The sequence below is a fragment of the Schistocerca americana genome, chromosome 3 (assembly GCF_021461395.2).
Source record: "Schistocerca americana isolate TAMUIC-IGC-003095 chromosome 3, iqSchAmer2.1, whole genome shotgun sequence".
NCBI classification, from domain to species: Eukaryota; Metazoa; Arthropoda; class Insecta; order Orthoptera; family Acrididae; genus Schistocerca; species Schistocerca americana.
Genome location: NC_060121.1, coordinates 685656065 through 685673399, shown reverse-complemented (window position 1 = coordinate 685673399; position 17335 = coordinate 685656065). Strand labels below are relative to the sequence as shown.

General features: G+C 39.4%; 1 protein-coding gene across 2 annotated transcripts in view; it reads right to left on the bottom strand.

Annotated features, from left to right (window-relative positions):
• LOC124605639 (luciferin sulfotransferase-like) overlaps positions 1–17335 on the bottom strand; it is a 749478-nt gene that overhangs the window by 121399 nt on the left and 610744 nt on the right. For both annotated transcript variants that reach the window (XM_047137460.1, XM_047137459.1), the window contains exon 6: positions 14453–14547. In XM_047137460.1, the coding sequence (XP_046993416.1) occupies positions 14453–14547 (95 nt within the window). The remainder of the gene's footprint in view (positions 1–14452; positions 14548–17335) is intronic.

Below are 17335 nucleotides of genomic sequence, written 5' to 3'. Positions count from 1 at the left end.
ATATAATAAGCGCTTACGGTGTGTGGCGATTTATGGCTTAGTAATTTAATATAAAACGAAAGAAAAGGCGAAAGTGAAACATGGTGGTGGCATATAGCCTGCTCCTCTTGAGTGCAACGAATTTGGCATAGACATTTTGTATCCATCTAATGAACGCAGCCCACATTATCAATCAGAACTTCAACGAAATAATTTGAGATTAATAACCTTATGCTACCGTCTGTAGTCCCCTGACAACAAACTACTGATCATCAATATATATTCCCCAAATAAGAGAAACCCGTCAACATGCTTTGATGATGACATAGTATGCAGCCTGTATCGCAGATGGTACCAGCAAAGTGAAGTGTATACACACACATCTAATCCGTCTGTCAGTACTTCTCGTATAATTGTGCAGCGTCATTCTATAGACACGTAAATGAATGAACGTCCTAACTGCTAATAATCTAATGCCCTCTAAATAACATGAATACATCTGTTTAAATTGCAAATAGTTTGCCTTCTGTTACGTTTCACAAAGTAAGTCAACTTTAATAGAACATTTGAGGACTTTTTGTGGAATGCATTTCCGATCGTATTGATGGCTATCGGTGTTCAGCCTTTAATCCCCGTGTAGGCTTCAAAGGATTTTGCTGTCACAGCCAGTTGTGTCAGCGTTAAATATCGCTCGAAAACAAACGTTTTGCAAATGAATTTGTGTAGCTTGTCACCTTTGTACTAATGACATTTGTTCGATAGACACGGCACGTATCCAGGAAATGTGAATCGTCCTGCATCGGTTTAATTTACGAAACGTGGTTGCAAAAGTAGCAATAGTGTCCTACTGACAACAAATTTAATTTCCTTCTAGGAGCAAAGAGGTACTGCATATCTTTGGTGGACTCTATTGATACTGCGTTTTATTTCTGTTACAGTATACTTTATCCCTAAAATCTACGAATTTTCGAATATATTATTCCGCTTTATGTTAGCGAAGCCTTTATATAGCGACACGTGTGCCAGCCTTGCGTTTTAAAATTCCTTCTTATATTAATATGAGTAACTGCTTCATTAGTATCTTCAATACTCTGGACGCGGAGTCATCATCATACATCTTATATTTTCTGTTATGTATGATTAATTGCTCTAGGTAAAAGCGTGAGCTAACTGTCAATTAACGTTACCTGACTGATGGATCATTTAATTGCTGTGCTTAAATCAGAGTAGAGCATTTCTCTTAGTGGCATCAGTAGCTAACCTTCCATTTATGTCCGTTTTCTTTCTATTTTTCCATCTTTGGGCTCAATATTTATTATCAGTCGACGCCTTACACCCATCTAGATCTTCTGTTACATAGTGACGTTACCTTGATAAGTCTTATGATGCAGCCATGATAAGTCTTGCATTTTTCTGTGTCAGCATTCGAATCATGGATCTCTCTACAGAGGGGTGTCTTGCGTTCCTGACAGGATCAAGTCAGATCCTCGAATATTATTGTTATTTACATATGTTATATACATACAGCCTGGATATTTAGTTTACAGATATACAGAAGTTTTGACAGTTTTTCAGTTCATCAGTATTCCGAAAATTATTTCTATCTATTACATACATCTTGTATTTTCAGAGCATATATGAAGCTCTGTCCGCTGTAGTTAGACAATAGCGGTGTTTCCAATATAAGACAGAGTACAAATAGCCGTCTTCGTTGCTGTGTGGTTATGGAAGTAGATTTCTGGTAAGAATTAGTAAGCATAAAACCATATTTCACATAGGTAAAATCAGCACAAGACATTCGCAGCTGTCCACGTTTGTTTTTGTATATATTCGTTGGCCTAGATAGTCAGCATTCTGTATTGATGGAAGTTATTTCTTTCTTCTCTAGACGTTTGGAAGAAGGGGAAAAATGATCTTGCAGTTTGTAGAATCGTTCTGCCTTAGTGGAGGAATTCAGATCAATGTTGGATGCCAAAGAAACTTGGCAGGATAACAATAAGTGCACATACCTACACACAGAATACGAAAAAAAAATGGAATATATTCCCGCATCTATCACGGACATTGCCGTTGGTGGGGCGGCTAAAACGGATAGCCGTACCGTAGGTGCAGCCACAATGGAGGGGTAGCTGTTGAGAGCCCAAACAAACGTGTGGTTCCCGAGGAGGGCCATCAGTCTTTTCGGTAGTTACAGGGGCAACAGTCTTGATGATTGACTGATCTGGTCTTGTAGTATCAACCAAAACGGCTTTGTTGTACTGGCGCTGCAAATGGATGAAAGCAGGGGGAAACTACAGCCATAATTTTTCCCGAGGGCATTCAGATCTCTGAAGGGAGGGGGGGGGGGGGGGGGGTGTCTACTCAGGAGGATGTCACCAGGTAAAACAAAACTGGCATTGTACAGATCGGAGCGTCGACTGTTAGATCCCTTAATCGGGCAGGTAGGTCAGAAACTTAAAAAAAGGGAAATGATTTGGCTGAAATTAGATACAGTGAAAATTAGTGAAATTCGGTGCGAGGAGGAACAGGAATTCTTGTCAGGTGAATAACAAGGTTATAAATGCAAAATCATATAGGGATAATGCAGGAGTAGGTTTAATAATAAGAAAAGAGGATTGCGGATAAGCTGCTATAAAATGCATAGTGAACACACTGTCATAGCCAAGACTGACACGAAGCCCATGCCTGCCACAGTAGTACTAGTTTATATGCCAACTAGTTTCGCAGATGATTAAGAGAGTGAAGAAATGTGTATTGAGACAAAAGAAATTGTTCAGTTAGTTAAAGGAGACGAAAATGCAGCTGTGGTCGGGGACTGAAATTCGATAGCAGGAAAAGAACGAGAAGGAAAAATTTTAGGCGAATATGGCTTGCGGGAAGGGAATGAAAGAGGAAGCCGCCTGGTAGAATTTTGCACAGATCATAATTTAATCATCGTGAACACTTGATTTAAGAATCATAAAAGAATGTCGTACATGTGGAAGGGACGTGGAGAAACCGGAAGGTTTCAGATTGATCATGTAGTGGTAGGACCGAGATTTCGGAACCAGATTTTAAATTGTAAGACATTTCCAGGGAAGTCTTTGGCTCCGATCAGAATTTATTGGTTATGAGCTGTAGATTAAACTGAAGAAACTGCCGAATTACAGGAAATTAAGAAGATTGTTCTTGGATAAATTGAAAGAACCAGAGGTTATTGATTTCAAAGAGAGCATTACGCAATGATTGACTAATACTGGGGAAATGAATACAGTAGAAGACGAATGGGTAGCTCTGACAGATGAAACAGTGAAAGCAGTAGAGGATCAAACAGGTAAAACGACGACAAGGCCTAATAGAAATACTAGGATAACACAAGAGTTATTGAATTCAACTGACGAAAAGAGACAATGTCAAAATATAGCAAATGACGCAGGCGAAAGGAAATACAAAAGTTTAAAATTAGATTGATAGGTAGTGCAAAATAACTCAGTAGGAAAGGTCAAGTACAAACGTGAGAATATAGAGCATATATCACCAGAGGAAACGTAGACACCTCCCACAGGGAAATTAAAGAACCCTTTGGATAAAAAGAAGCAACTGTATGAACATCAAGAGCTCAGATGGAAAACCAGTACTAAGCAAAGAAGGGAAAGTTGGAAGCAGTATAAAGAGAGTCTATACAAGGCTGAATGCGGTGGTACAAAACTGGACGAGGTCGTAGATGAGGTGGTAGATATGACAATGCCAGAAGAATTTGATTGAGCAATGAAAGACCTAAATTGAAAAAAGTCCCTAGGAGTAGATATTCTATCAGAACTACTGACAACCTTGGGAGAGCCAGCCATCTGGTGTGCAAGATGAATGACACACGCGAAATACCCTCAGACTTCAAGAAAAATATAACAATTCCAATTCCAAAGACAGAAGGTGCTGACAGGTGAGAATATTACCCAACTATCGGTTCAGTGAGTCATATTGTAAAACACTAACAAGAATTCTTTACAGAAAAATGGTAAAACTGGTAAAAACCAACCTCGGGGAAGATCAGTTTGGATTTTGGATACATGTAGGAACGTGTGAGGCAATAGTGACCCTACGAGTTGTCTTAGAATATAGTTTAAGGAAAGGCAAATCTACGTTTATAGCATTTGTAGACTTAGAGATAGCTTTTGGCAATGTTGACACAAGCACACTCTTCGAAATTCTGAAGTTAGTGGGGGTATAATGCAGGGCATGAAAGGCTATTTACAACTAGTTCAGAAACCAGACGGCAGTTATGAGAGTCGAGGGTCATGAAAGGGAAGCAGTGGTTGAGAAGGGAGTGAGAAAGGTTTGCAGCCTATCGCCGACATCATTCAATTTGTTCACTGAGAAAGCAGTAAATAAAGCCATTGAAAATTTGGAGTAGGAGTTAAAGTTCATGAAGAAGAAATAAAAAATTTGAGGTTTTCCGATGACATTGTAATTCTATTAGGGACAGTAAAGGACTTGGAAGAGCAGTTGGACGGAATGGACAGTGTCTTGAAAGGAGGCTATACGACGGACATCAATAAAAGCGAAATTATACTGAGGGAACTAAATTAGGAAACGAGAAACTCAAAGCAGTAAATATGTTTTGTTATTAGGACAGTGAAAGAACTGATGATGGCCGAAGTAGAGAGGCTATAAAATGTAGACTGGCAATAGAAAAAAGCGTTTCTCAAGAAGAGAAATTTGTTAACATCGAGTATAAATTTAAGTTTTGGGTAGTCTTTTCGGAAAGTATTTGCAGTAAGTGTAGCCATGTGTGACAGTGAAACATAGACGATAAACAGTTTAGACAAGAAGAGAATAGATGTTTTTGAGATGTGGTGCTACAGAAGAGTCCTGAAGATTAGGTGCATAAATCATGTAATTAATGAGGAAGTATTGAATAGGATTAGTGAGAAAAGAAATTTGCAGTGGAACCTGAATAGATGGGACTGGTTGATAGGACACATTCTGAGACATCAAGGGATTACCAGTTTAATACTGGAGAGAAGTGTGGCGAGTGAAAAACATAGATGGATATCAAGAGATGGATACAGTAAGCAGCGTCAGAAGGCTGCTGGTTGCAGTATTTACTCGGAGATGTATAGTCTTGTGCAGGATAGAGTGGCATGGAGAGCTGCATCAAACCAGTCTTCGGCCTGAAGACCACAACAGATACAACATGGAAAGTATAAAGATAATATGGAAAATAAGAAAAAATTTGGAAAAATATTTAAAATCTGGATGTAACATTCAGTACAGTATGTCTATATTTACGAAGGCAGAGCGGTCATATATCGACGAACTTGCAGAAAAATGGTTTAGCAGGTGCTTACTATGTGTACATTAGTTTACATGGTATTTCGACCACAGAAGATAGGTATGTGTTTTGGATATTACATTGCATTAGAGGTCATTTTTTGGAATTAGCACAAAATGTTTTATAATTATATATACAGCCAAAGTATATGGCTCTTTATATATATATATATTTCTGAGCAGAGACAGATGATTTCCTTCCATAAAACTGGCCAACTTTAAGGATCGTAGAATTCCGACAGTATTACTGTTTGTCGATGTGGATGGCCTTGCGCAGAGTTGGAAAGATATTATTTCTCTTGCAGAGTGATGATGATAAAACATGTGGGTCTGCATCATTAGTCTGGAGTGATGAGAGAGGGCTAACAACTTGAAATCAGCCAGTTCAATGTGGACATTTTTGATGGAGTGTTGATTCAGATGGTTGCTACTTTGAATTTCGGGATGTAGAGACTCTCACGCAAAAAAGTACGTAATAAATGGTAGTGGTTGTATATTTCTGATGTTCTTGAGCAGCCCTCCACATACTGCATAGTAATCCAGTAATGCTGTCAGCCTTTTATTGTTGCAACTTACGGTTATACATGTTGTTAACAGCCAGATTTGTGAGTTCTCTGTGTAAAGCTATACAACACTTTTGCATATACTCAGATACACTTAAAGTAAGACATCGTACATCAATATTCTATATGGAGACAAATGATACCTACTAATAGAGAGATAGATCAACTCTTAATATGTGATTGCTGTTATTTTTGGACTTCGCTCGAAAAGATCTGTCTTGTACTATGCAGCCTGATATCAAGCAGCTCAATATTAACCTATAACAAGTGTTTATGTAGCAGCTCAATATTAACCTATAACAAGTGTTTATGTATGTTTGCAGGTGAGGGTATTCAGCCACTAAATAATTATTAAAATTCATGGGGAACCTTCAGCTGTCCTTTACTTTGCACAATTCGTTTCGCTATTAATTTTGATCAAATAACCATTGTCAAGCATAAACGGCTGGAAAGTTGTACCATAATAAGAGTACAGACAGCTGAAGGTTCACCATGCATTGTAACAAGTGTGCTCTGTGATGTTGAGGTTATCACTCCAGAGGCAACACTAAGTTACAAGCGGCTCAATGGTATGTTGATGGGTATTGTATAGAAAATTCTCTACACCTGTTACTTAGCAACTTACTTCTTTGCATAATCCATGTGTCATCTTACATTGATTTAAAGAAAGACGTAGAACAAATCAGTACACCCATTAAGTAATAAACATCTGTAAAAGAAGCTGGGGATCATTAATATAAGTACTACACAGAAGAGGGAGATGATAACATCTACTTAGCATAAAGCTGACGAAGCATTCTAAGTTATACATCAAGTTAGATAACGTATGGTTCTAACAAACCATATAACCACGCACTTCAAACAATATTACGCAGAAACATAGGAGGGAAGTAACATCATACAAGGGACTGAAAGCACTGATTAGGTAGAGACATGCTTCTCTAACCCTTGAGCTGCTACATATGTACTCCTCTGCATTCCAGGCTGAGCATGGCTTTTTTGTGGCTGTAGTGCTCATCAAATGCGACCACCTATGCTGAAAGACGGCGTTCCAGCTGCTATGAAATACCTATCGTCCAATAACAAGAAAACGATTTGCTGAAAAAAATTTATTTTTTCGCATATTACGATGTGCTACCTTTTCTCGATGAAAGACTGCATTTCTTTTCGCTATTCATCATAGTTACTGCGCAGCACCAAATTAAGTAAAATATCGTTCGATATATTAATGAGTTTGTAGAGATTAGAACGCAACTGTGGGAACTTTGCATAATGTTCGTTTTAACTCGTGCGTTGCTATGTATGAGATGCAAATAAGTTACCGAAATTTTATTTAAAATAGAAAGCAGAAAGATATCTCATTTGATTCTCAAGTTACTGGTTTTTACATCTAAGAGTCCTAGGTCCCTGGTTAGAACCCCGCCACAGCTTAAATTTTGAATAAAATTCCCAAGACTTCTGGAATAAGAAGTCACACCTATTCTGCTAACGGCCTTGTCAAAGAGAACGGACGAGCAGATGGAGTTTCAGAGCACTCTTGGCCAAGGGTCGGGAATCTGCCCGTAAGGGCGAAAGAATCGGCAATGATGAACGGCATGAGGATGAATAAGGCAATGGAAGCCACTGCATCAAAGACGCATATCGTGTATCCACAGGACACGTGGCCTATAACTGAAAAAGTGTTATGATAATCTCTCCATTAGCAAAAGATTCCAGAATAGCCCCCATTCGGATCTCCGGGAGGGGAGTGCCAAGGGGAAGGTGACCATAAGAAGAAGGTTGAACAAACCAACGAAAGGATAACGTTCATTGAGTCGGAGCGTGGAACGTCAGAGGCTCGAGCGTGGTAAGGAATCTAGAAAATCTGAAAAAGGAAATGCATAGGCTCTGTCTAGATGTAGTGGGTGTCAGTGATGTGAAATGGGAAGAAGACAATGATTTGTGGTTATATGAGTATAGAGTAATACCAACAGCAGCAGAAAATGGTATAACGGGAGTAGGATTCATTATGAATAGGAAGATAGGGCAGTAAGTGTGTTACTGTAATATTATTTCAGTGATAGGGTTGTTCTCATCAGAATCGACACACGACCAACATCGACAATAGTAGTTCAGGTATACAAGCCGAAGATGCAAGCTGAAAACGAAGAAGTAAAGTATATGAGGGTATTGAAAGGATGATACTTTACGTCGTTAAGAGAGATGCAAATCTAATAGTCATGGGCGACTGGGATGCAGGTGTAGGGGAAGAAGTAGAGGAAAAGGATAAAGGAGAATATGGGTTGGGGACAAGGAGGGAGAAAGAAGAAAGACTGAGTTCTGAAATAAATTTCAGCTAGTAATGATAAATACTCCGGTCATGAATCACAAGAGGTGGTATACTTGGAAAATACAGGGAGATACGGGAAGATTTCAGTTATATTGCAGTATGGTCTGATCGAGTTTCCGAAATGAGATACTGAATTGTAAGTGGTACCCAGCAGCACCTATGGGTTCAGATCACAATGTAGTAGTGGAGAAGAGTAGGCTGAAGTTTAAGAGATTAGTCAGGAAGAATCAATGCACAAAATTGTGGGAAGTACTAAGGAATAACAAGATACGCTTGAAGTTCTCTAAGGTTGTATATACAGCAATAAGTAGTAGCTCAATAGATAGAACAGTTGAAGAGGAATGGACATCTCTAATAATGACAATCACAGAAGCTGGAAAGAAAAACATAGGTACGAAGAATGTAACTGCGAAGAAACCATGGGTGACAGAAGAAATACTTTAGTTGATCGATGAAAGAGGGAAGTACAAAAATGCTGAGAGAAATTGAGGAATACAGAAATGCAAGTTGCCGAGGAATGAAATAAATAGCAAGTGCAGGGAAGCTAAGACAAAATGGCCACATGAAAAATATAATGAAATCGAAAAAGAAATGATTGTCGGAAGGACTGACTCAGCATACAGAAAACTCAAAACAACATACGGTGAAATTAAAAGCAAGCGTGGTAATATTAAGAGAGCAACGGGAATTTCGCTGTTAAATGCGGAGGAGAGAGCAAATGGGTGGAAAGAGTACATTGAAGGCCTATGAGAGAGGAAGAATTGTTTTATGCGATTGAAGAAGAGAGGAGTAGATTTAGAAGAGATAGGAGATTCAGTATTGGAATCAAAATTAAAAAAAAAAATAACTTTGGAAGACTTACGACCAAATAATGCAGAAGGCATCGATAACGTTCCTCGGACGACACACCATCTGGATTTTAGAAAAATATCATCCACACACTTCGAAGACTGCAGGAGGTGACAAGTGCGAGAATTACCGCCAAATCAGATTTACACCTCGAGAATTACCGCAACATCAGGTTAACACTTCATGTATCCAAGTTGCTGACAAGAATAATATATAAAATAATTGAAAAGAGAATAGAGGATGAGTTACATGACGATCAGTTTGGCTTTAGGAAAGGTAAAGGTTCCAGAGAGGCAATTATGACGATGTGGTTGATAGTGGAAGTAAGACTAAAGAAAAATCGAAACACATACCGAATTTGTCGACCTGGAGAAAGCGTTCGCAATTGAAAATGGTGCAAGATATTTGAAAATCTGAGGAAAAGCGAGGTAGGCTATAGGGAGAGAGGGTAATATGCAACAACATATGCAAGAGCCAAGAGGGAACAATAAGAGTGGAAGATCAAGAAAGAAGTGCTTCGATTAAAAAAAGGTGTAAGACAGGGATGCAGTCAGTCGCCCCTATTTTTCAATGTGTACACCGAAGAAACAATGATGGAAATAAAAGAAAGGTTCAGGAGTGGAATTAAAATTCAAGGTGAAAGGATATCAGTGACTTGATTCGCTGATGACATTGCTACCCTGAGTGAAAGTGAAGATGAATTACATGATCTGCTGAACTGAATGAACAGTCTATTGAGTACAGAATCTGGATTAAGAATAAATCGAAGAAAGACAATAGCAATGAGCAGTAGCAGATACGAGAACAGCAAGAAACTTATTAGGATTGATGGTCGCGAAGTAGAAGAAGTTAAGGAATTCGGCTACCTAGGCAGCAAAATAACCATTGACAGACGGAGCACGGTGGACATCAAAAGTAGACTAACACTGACAAAAAGGACATTCCTTGTCAAGAGAAGTCTACTGGCATGAAACACAACCTTAATTTGAGGAAGAAATTTCTGAGAATGTGTGTTTAGAGAACAGCTTTATATGGTAGTGAAACATGGAACCGGAAGAGAAGAGAACCGAAGGATTTGAGGTGTGGTGCTACAGAGGAATGTTGAAAATTAGGTGGACTAATAAGGAACGAAGGAGTTCTGCGCGAAATCGGAGAGGAAAGGTATACGTGGGAAACTTGAAAGAAGAAAGGACAGGATGATAACATTAATTTGAGGAAGAAATTTCTGAGAATGTGTGTTTGGAGAACAGCTTTATATGGTAGTGAAACATGGAACCGGAAGAGAACCGAAGGATTTGAGATGTGGTGCTACAGAGGAATGTTAGAAACTCGGTGGACTAATAAGGAACGAAGGAGTTTTGCGCTGAATCGGAGAGGAAAGGTATACGTGGAAAACTTGAAGAAAGGACAGGATGATAGAACATCTGTTAAGACATCAGGGAATAACTTCCATGGTACTAGAGCGAACTGAGTTCCTGGGGGGCCACATCAAGCCAGAAAGAAAAACCAAGACTAAAAAAAATTCTCACTGCACATCGGGACTCAAGTGGTCACAATAATCGTCATATTCTATAAACGGTTTAAAATATTGAAAAAATGTTTTATGAATGTAATAGTACGCTAGGTGGTATATAAATTGTATGATTGACACTCGAAACTTCTTTTATTCACAGAGATAAGGAAGTTACTTATCCGCTGCATTGAGAGGTCAGCGGGACGGGAGAGGACGCGTAATCATGTCAGCAGCGCTTCAGGGAAACACAGGTGCAGCGTCCAGACACATCCTCAGCATCTGGACAGTGACAGAACATGACGAATTAACTGCTCCACGCCAGTTCAACGCTATGGACCTATCAGGAAACTTCGCCATTCAGTCGATGATTTCTTTGTGCAATAACAATCATCGAAAGCATTTCATGTAGACTAAATTTTTTGCAGTATGTATCATTTTATCGCCCAAGGTCGCAGATTGTATGGCAGTCCGTAAGAAGAAAACAATTCTGGAAAGCCAAAATAAAATGCAGGTGATGGATCATTGTTACTTGGAACCTGGACGATGGTAAATGTTAACCATAGCACATAAAAATATGAGGACTATTACATCGGCGGCGGTAAAATACCTAGGAGCAACCGTCTGGACTGACGTATAAATTATGTACAAGAATATGGAACACCGGACAAAAAATCAAAGCGATTGAAGGGTATCATTAATGTACATATTTTTTATCTAACATAAAAGTATTTCGCATGTTTGTATAAGCTTAAAGTTTATTTTCACATCAAAAGAGCATGAATATGTTATTTTTATGAAAAATAATGATATCATTTCCATTAATCAACATTTGTTTTTGTTAGAAAATAAGGAATCAGAAAATCATTAAAAGAAACGTAACAAGACTCAAACAATGACTTTCATGATAGCTGTTGAATTTTGCTACCAACCAGTTCGTTAATATACGAACTGCAAATATCGTTTACTTCAAGGAGCTTGGTAATCTTCTAACCGCCAAAGGCAGTTATTTAGACTTTTTTTGAATACTGTTTCGAACCAGCTTAGGAAATCGATATCCGGGGCACTGACTACCAAACCCTTTAAGTATGAAGAAAATCGGAGGAGGCCACTACGTAACGTCCCTTTGTTAGATAAACTTCCTGAGAAAACTGTATTCCAGAAAAGACTGCACCCAATAATATTCTCTTGTCTTTCTCTAATAAAGGCTTCTGCGAAATCGTTGAAATTAAAATAATTGTGCGTTACATTCAGTTAAATGCAAATTTAGGCTTTTTTGACGAATTTCGTTGATGAAATCTTCTAAGGTTACAAACTCCGTTGTGACGTCACAACTCGGCTGATGACCCGGGAAGATTTCATCAGTTACATTCAGTTTCTGATAAATTCATTTCAAACTTATATGTAATATTATTATTTCTGCAAGATGGTTTAACCCGTTTAGTCGGAGTGTACTTACGTGCCCATCTGATTCTTCAGTATTACAGTGGACATTGCATTATTGGAGAAGTCCTTTAATCAAAGAGTTCTTGTTTCAGTAAATATAGAAAACGTGTGGTAGTGAACTTGGTTAAAGGGGGTATTGGCAGTTCCGTTATACATGTTGTAGAATTTATACTGAGTCAGTTTGCAAATCAATTCTGCTGAATTTAACCCTTAACTGTAGTCGTGAGTCCAGTGGATCCATGTGCAGTCTCCGAACATACATAAAAATGTAGCCAGAGTCACAGCTTCGTCCCCCCTCCGCCTCACCTCCCACGCACTTCTAGGTATCTTCCGAAAGCCAAAGACCGTACGGTGTGATTGACGTATTTCGCTCGCCACTCCGAGTGTCAGTCTTGGTGTACGCACGAGTCCTATGGACCCACGAATATTTTATGAGCTTTTTGTTTTTGTTGTTTATTGAGCATGCTGTTTAATTTCAGGGATCTGTAACGGTAAATCTAAATAGTGTGTCTGGAAGTGGATATGACATATTTGAGCTACGGTTGAACGATGACTTATGCAGTTATGAGGAAGAAATGTTTGAAAATGAAATACTTGCCTGTAATCATTTGAACACAAATTTAAAAGAAAATGGCTTTTGACGAGAAATTTGTGGTAACTAATGATCATGACTGAAACTTGCGATAAGGAAGTTGAAGTTAATGAGGCAATTAATTCCACGAAATATTTTTCCTGAAAAAACAGGTTCACAACGGCTAAAACAACACCTACAACAAAATCTCGTGTTAGGAGACACAACATTAAAAGGTTTTGTCTCGTAGGCTAATTGTGCAAGTAATTTCACTGACTTGAATGATTGTCAAAATAGTTGTAGAATCAGATGTTAAGCTCATGTGTCGATGTTTGTAAGAAGGGCATTTTAAAATGTAAGAAAACCTATTGATATTGTTATTTTCATCAATGTTTAATACTCTCTACAAACTTCTTTCGATGACTTGTTACTAGTTCAGACTGACCGCAGTGCAGTTTAGAATGAAAGATCGTATCACTGATTTTGTTACATACTATGTACTATGTTGCTATCGAATAAGTTCGAAGTTTAGTAAGAGGCATACAAAAATAAAAGTTTTATTTTTATTACCGTTTAAAAATATCAGGGTGCAGCAGAGCCATATCTATAGAAACGTAACTACTAATTTTCTCTGCTGGTACTACTATTACAACTAGCTCTCAAACAGACTGGATAGTCTGAACTAGAAGATTATGTAGGCTATAGCTTTCCAAACACTGCAGTTGCTCAGTTCAAAGTTACTAGTTTTATTCCTTAAACGCAAAAGTGTAACAAATACGTACCTAAGCCTGTGATTACTTATTCGTCGACAAGACGTTAAACCTTCACCGAAAAAAAAAACTACGAACATATTATTCTGCTTTCTGTTTGTTCTGTACACCTTCACCGAAAAAAAAATACGAACATATTATTCTGATTTCTGTTTGTTCTGTACACCTTTTTTCTGACTCAAATCGTTTAACTTGTTAGACATCGTAGTGTCGACGTGATATAGTTTGCTTGACTTCATTTTGGATAAGTGCTGCCACAATTATTGTTGTTCCCTGTTGATAGTCATGTCCTCCGCCTGCTACAAGAGTTTGTGCAAAAATGGCGCCGGTAATGAAATTTTTTTAAGGTTGGCAGTACCTTCGACCCCCCCCCCCCCCCCCCCCTTACCCGGAATCGAAAAATGCAGCACTAGTTTGCATCGATTCCTGCTAACATCACTCGCAGATGAATTAGTTCACGTGATGTGCAGGGGCTAAGCTAAAGCCGTGTGCTTATGTCAGCTTAACGGGCGGATTTACGTGGAAACCTTGTAACTGTTTTTTAAAGCTGTTTTCACGAGTTATAATGGCGGCTGTGATGCAGAAACAATAAAGAGACTCGTCATCACGTCCTGTTTGACTCTAACAGCCAGTTTAAGCTCCGTCTCTGAACAACTGGTAACTGGCTTATTCCGCAGTTAAATCCCAAAACAATCACCTATCGCGACTCCTTGTACGTAGGCTATAAGCTTTGATAACAGCCAAGTACTTCTTTCACATTTCGTTCAGCTATCAACGAACGATATGGCTTTGTTTTTCTCTTCCACGTCTACTCATTTTTTCGACAGAGCATTCTCCGTTACTTCCGTATAAACACTCTTGCCGCCATAAAAGCGTAACATACCGAGAAAACTGGAATACACGAGCTACTGTATCGTTATATAGTAAATGCCACTCTAGCGCTGTCACGTGATCAGGCATTCATCTTGTTTCCTCCTGGTTCCCACTGCCCCTGCAAACTTGTGCTGTACAAAAATATTACCACTGCTGCTGTTCTTGGAAGATCTCATCTGAAAAGCTAAACAGTGAAACAGAAGAATTTCATGAGGTGTAGCAGCGAGAATAGCTCACGAGCTTTGTGCTTACCTGTGTCATTTCCTCGAACGTATTGAACAGCACGTGCGGCTCATCTCTTAACTCCCAGAATCTCAGTACGTGCTCCCAAAAAGGGCAGTAGACCACTGAAATAGAAAAATACTGCTATGAGGCAACACGCCACCTACGTGCCCTTGCGTTCTTTAGTTTGTCATAAAATAGATAAATAGAGTTCTGACATTAGCAAAAGTTGTCAATTTTAACATTTAACTTCTTCGCCTTTATTGTTGCCGGGTAATGACTGTCTACAGTGCCTTCTCCTCGTTCATCAAAACAGTCGTTAGGCAGGGTCTGTGATTAAGAGTGATACTTTTTAAAACTGTAATTTCCAGTTTGTAACATTTTTTTTATGTATGGCCAGGTATGAGCAGGAATTCACTATACACGACCAGACGACATTAAGAAGACAACGTAAAGCGCGAACTGAAGACAATATCGTGGCAGTAGCGGCCAGTATTCAGGAAGAGTCAAATGTGTCAATTTCGAGACAATCTCGACTTTTTCGGCTATCTCAGACATCAGATTCGTCAATCTCGCGATGGGATTTGGGCAGTGTATTTACGAAATTGAACCCACTCAATAGTTGGAGCCGCTAATGTGGGAGACAGCGATTAGCTGATAGGAGCCATCGTTTGCGTCAGTGTGTCCAAAGCTGTGGTGGACGTTTGAACAATATTTTGTTCATAACTTAAGTGAAATGTCTAACGCTCAAAATGAAGCACATTTTCCTCCGAGGTGTTGAACGGTTTAATTTTTTCCAGTTTTAAAAGGTAACACTCTTAATAAAGGACCCTTTCTAAGCGAGTAATATGATCGAAAACGAAGTGCCGACCACCAAACTGTCTGCAGAAATGGGTAATCAATGGGCAGTTGAAGATTGTTTTCTAGTATTTCTATTATTATAAAATATGGTGTCCAAGTAATACGCTCATTGTTATGGACAAGCAACAGAAATAAAATTAGTCGTTCGAATAACCCGACAACAACGCAATAGCTACTATATAGTAGTTTAGATTTCTCCTTTCATGACTTGGAGTGGACTGTAATGGTGGAACGCCAAATTAACAATGAAACATCCATCGGCCGAACAAGCCAACAGACTGCACAAAAGGACACAGCTGTGATGGCCTCCTCAATTACAGCTACTTGCAACATCAAATTTATTTATTAAGTATACTTCCATGAAAGTATCTGCCCGCAGTGTAGCTTCAAGACCAAGTTAAATGGGTGCAAAAGTACTATAGGCATCCGGAGGATATAAGCTTTTGAAATGAGTTGGTAGAGAAGAGTGTCAAAGATTAAATAGGAAAATCGAATAGCGTGGTTCGTAGGTAGTCGATACCACACAGAGGGAATCGTTCCGCTTGCATAGGTTGGCACTAGAGGTTCCGCTGTTGTCTGACAGAGGAAGTGACAGCGACAGTATCGCCCAACTGCTGGTCACACAAGTGCCACGTGCCCTTGAGCTGAAGCTCCACTGACCACGTGAATAAGAGGCCGCCCTACTGCAGTTATTGCTGGATACTTGTCCAGTTGTCGAGTGGCTCCAGTTAGAGCAGTCAAAAATCGTCATAGTGCAGTTGGAATTTTCCGTACGAAAGTAATACAACTGTTATAGCCCCAAGGTTTATGTTTAGATCTACGTTGTCAACTGTTAAAGTGTTTTAACTTCTCCCAGCTTTGGCAATGACTTGCATAGGGATTTCGAAAAGCACGCTCTGTATCAAAGTTGACTATAGTACGATATTTCTCTCGGTGACTGAGTTCTCTTATTCCTTTTACTCCTGCCTCATAACCCATGCACCGTCCTGAGACAACAGTGCTTTGGCCACGGGATTTCAAGTGGTCCCTTCAAATAACTAATGAAGAGGTACAGAATCGAAATGGGAAGAAAAGCGCATTGTGGAAAACATGACTAAAAGAGGGCATCGTTTGAAAAGCCACATCCTGAGACATCAAGGAATAGTCTATTTGGCTATGTGGGATAGTTGGGGAAGGGGGGCGGGCGTAAAAATTGTAGTGAAAAACTGGAATTTGACAACAATAAGTAGGCTGATGTTTATATGGGCCACAGTACTTATGTAAAGAAGACGAGACCGGGACGGGATAGACTTGCATGGAAGGCTGCATCATCTACATCTACATCTACATCCATACTCCGCAAGCCACCTGACGGTGTGCGGCGGAGGGTACTTTGAGTACCCCTATCGGTTCTCCCTTCTATTCCAGTCTCGTATTGTTGGTGGAAAGAAGGATTGTCGGTGTGCTTCTGTGTGGGCTCCAATTTCTCTGATTTTATCCTCATGGTCTCTTCGTGAGATATACATAGGAGGGAGCAATATACTGATTGACTCTTCGGTGAAGGTATGTTCTCGAAAGTTTAACAAAAGCCCGTACCGAGCTACTGAGTGTCTCTCCTGCAGAGTCTTCCACTGGAGTTTATCTATCATCTCCGTAACGCTTTCGCGATTACTAAATGATCCTGTAACGAAGCGCGCTGCTCTCCGTTGGATCTTCTCTATCTCTTCTATCAACCCTATCTGGTATGGATTCCACACTGCTGAGCAGTATTCAAGCAGTGGGCGAACAAGCGTACTGTAACCTACTTCCTCTGTTTTCGGATTGAATTTCCGTAGGATTCTTCCAATGAATTTCAGTCTGGCATCTGCTTTACCGACGATCATTCCATCAACTTTATATGATCATTCCATTTTAAATCACTCCTAATGCGTACTCCCAGATAATTTATGGAATTAACTGCTTCCAGTTGCTGACCTGCTATTTTGTAGCTAAATGATAAGGGATCTATCTTTCTATGTATTCGCAGCACATTACACTAGTCTACATTGAGATTCAATTGCCATTCACTGCACC